Genomic DNA, 3,140 nt, shown 5'->3' on the forward strand with positions numbered 1-3,140 from the left:
GAAACAGGACTTGGGAAGATAAAGATTGCCCTGGCGGAAGACTTCACGGACTTTTGTTTTTCTTTTCTTTTCTTTTTTTTCTTCCCCTTGCTAGTATGAAGAAGGAAAAAAGCGAAGGAAACCTAACTATAGTAGCGTTGACCTCTCTGAGGTGGAGTGGGAAGACCGAGATGACGTGGTAAGTGATTTGTTTTCAGGCCTTGTGGAGAAGGAGCTGCATTGTACCCACTTCTGTACCTGGGGCGATCCCAGGAGTTGGCCAAGAGGCCCACCGAAGGGACACCTGGCCACCAGAGGGACGTGGAGACAATGGGCCTTTGTACTATGTGTGGAGTTTTATAACTCTCCGGCCGGTCAGTCAGACCAGTTGCAGACAGGCCCGCCACCCCAGCTGCTTGTGCAGTCTACTAAAACCATCCCTGGGCGGACGCCGGTCCCCTCTGCAGCTGATGACTCCAGCCTCCTTCCCAGTGCAGCGGATGGCCCCTGACATCTTCAGTGGAATCTGGCTGGGCAATAGCAGGCTCTTCCCAGTGCAGTCAGTGCCTGCAGGCCAAGCAGGCAGGTTCCTGTGCAGCAAGAATTCACCTGTCAGAACCTCATGGGCACAGCCCTTGTTTTCAGAGTGCAGCCCAGGGCTCTGCAGGCTCACTTTCCTCCTTCTTGGTAGGCTGCCCATTTCCTGTACCTTCCCAGCCTTTCATTCTGCTCTGGTCTTGCTGCAATTGCACCCCATGCTTTTTCCCACATAGATTCAGCCTATCGTGCTCTATCAAAAGCTCTCCTTATGCCCATGACTTAACCCTGTCAAGTCTTCTTGGTACTTCCTCAATAAATCAGATTTGTTAGACACGGCTGCCTTTGTGTGAATCCAGGTGGACTCTCCTTAATTAAATCGTAACTTCCCAGGTGTTTCCATGTGGGTCCCTACTCTTCACTTTTTCTTAGGGTGTCTCTGTATCAAGGCCACGTTTCTCTGCCCTCCCCACCCCCAGATTCATCTGGGGTCCTTTCTTAAGTTCCACTGTTGAGTTAGCATTGTTTCCGTCTCTCACTGCATCCTGCTCTCCAAAGGGATGTTGAGGAGAACCGTTTGAAGTCCCAAACTGGATTCTCATGCATTCCAGAACATGAGGCCAGCATCACGGTGCTTCCACTGCAGCTTTCCTTCTTTCCACACCCTCTGCACTTTGTCACCAGCTCAACTAGCATAAATCTCTCATTTTCATCCTTGCCCGTAAAATACAAGAGCCATACCTGTTTTAGAAATGTAACCTCTTTTCTTCTTTCTCTGCACTAAGTCTACTACTTAAACCCAAGTTTAGACAAAATAACTTTACCATTTGATAAAAGCTCCTTCGTCCTCCATACCCTTTTCCCCACAAGCCAATGGGCTGACATAGTGTCAGCTCAATAGCATGGTCGAGTTTTCTATCTTCTTGCTGCTTAAACACTGTCACAAGGATCCAGTCAGTTCAGGATTGTCCTGCACCTAATGTGCCCACCCCGGCTTAGCGCAGCTGTGAGGAGTGCCACTCAGGTATTAGACTCCTGCCAGGTTCAAATCCCACCTTTGCTGCTTGCCAGATGTTTGGCTTGGGTGGGTGATTATGCCTCTCTAGACTTCAGTTTTATTTTGTGTTCTTTGTTTTATTTTTCCCCAAGAAAATGAGTGTGATGACAGTTGTCCCGACCTCATAGAGCCGTTCTGAGGATTAAATGGATTAATAGATTGAAAAACAGAAAAGTACTTGCACCGTTCTGGGGACACAGTGAGCATTCTACAAGTGGTATCCATTATTAGTAGTATTCTGACCTCATCAGTACTCAGGGGACCCTGTCATGAATGAATGTCCTATGGATTTACAGTTGCCATAAATCTTTGGAGGGGACTTTCCATTGTTGCCCTTCTTCTTCCTTCTTCACTTTAGCTGTTGATTTATTTTTGTTTGTTTGCTTGTTTGCGGCCTCACTGAATTGTCTCCCTTTTTGCATGCTACTTGAAGAGATGTATGACTCAGCTACTCCAGTCATCACCTGTGCCCCAGCTAATTTTCAGTGAGTGAATGTCTCCTTTAGTAATCACAGTTTGGGAACACCTTGTATCTCCTCATCCTACTTTCCTTTCTCGTTGGAGCCGCAGGCATCGGATTCGCAGACTCACATGCGTGTTCTTCACCTCCACCTGACTCCCAGGACTGCGTTCTGTCTGTCCAACTTCAGAGTTCCTGTGTTTCAAGCGAGTCCAGTGCTTTTGTTCCACACAAGTTGGTCTCTGGTTATCTCTTTGGTTTGAGTCTCTTTCACCTTGGAGTATGGTGCATTTCTTCTCTATCAACATATTTGACTTGGGAAAACTCAAACCACCATTTCTCTCCTGGGGATTTGCACGTCACTAATTGGAGAATTCTGCAATCTACAGAAAGCATCATTGTGAAGTCTGCACAAAATCTCACATGTCCATGTGCTGGGCCTTGGGGTTTGCACCTGAGTAGCAGAGGACAGGGTTTAGGTCGGAATCTAGGAAATACCGTGTAAGCACAGCTCACTGAGGAAGAAGCAGTGGAGTCTGCCCGGATGCAGAGAACTTATTGGAGGGTGAGTTCTACTTCTCTAGGAAGTAGACTCCTGAATTTAATAACCACAGTTATAACCTGCATACTTCCAAAACTGAAGTAAGTTCATATATACTGTTAAAATGCATATAAAATAGATTGGCTAAAATTAAAAGAAAAAAAGACAACAATTTAAAATTATTTAGAGGACTATGAGCAGGACTTCTGTCCCACTCTGCAGGATGAGTTAGGCATCAGGTCAGGAATACAATAAATAGGGCAGATCTTTGGGGTACCCATGTGCCAGCAGAGGATTTTGAGACATGCATAGCCCAGTCTGAATCGCCAGTGTAGATCCCCTCTGGGAAGGGAAACTTACCTTAAAAATAGCGTTTATCCTTTGGTTATAAATTTTCAGAGATGGCACAAGGAATTAAGGATGATTTTTTTGTTTTGTTCCTATTAACTTTCAGTCATTCCCAAGCTTTCCACATTGAATGTGATTATTAATAGAAAAAACTCATATAAATAATAACTGGCATATATTAGCTCTGCCTATATACCAGTACCATTCTAAGTGATATA

At 45.4% G+C, this 3,140-nt stretch overlaps 1 protein-coding gene across 2 annotated transcripts in view; it reads left to right on the forward strand.

Moving 5' to 3' along the window:
• Window positions 1-3,140, forward strand: part of CACNA2D3 (calcium voltage-gated channel auxiliary subunit alpha2delta 3) — a 967,057-nt gene that overhangs the window by 761,133 nt on the left and 202,784 nt on the right. For both annotated transcript variants that reach the window (XM_033210152.1, XM_033210151.1), the window contains one exon: window positions 95-178. In XM_033210152.1, coding sequence (XP_033066043.1) covers window positions 95-178 — 84 coding nt within the window. The remainder of the gene's footprint in view (window positions 1-94; window positions 179-3,140) is intronic.

This window comes from Trachypithecus francoisi, unplaced genomic scaffold (assembly GCF_009764315.1).
Source record: "Trachypithecus francoisi isolate TF-2019V2 unplaced genomic scaffold, Tfra_2.0 Lachesis_group0, whole genome shotgun sequence".
Lineage (NCBI taxonomy): Eukaryota > Metazoa > Chordata > Mammalia > Primates > Cercopithecidae > Trachypithecus > Trachypithecus francoisi.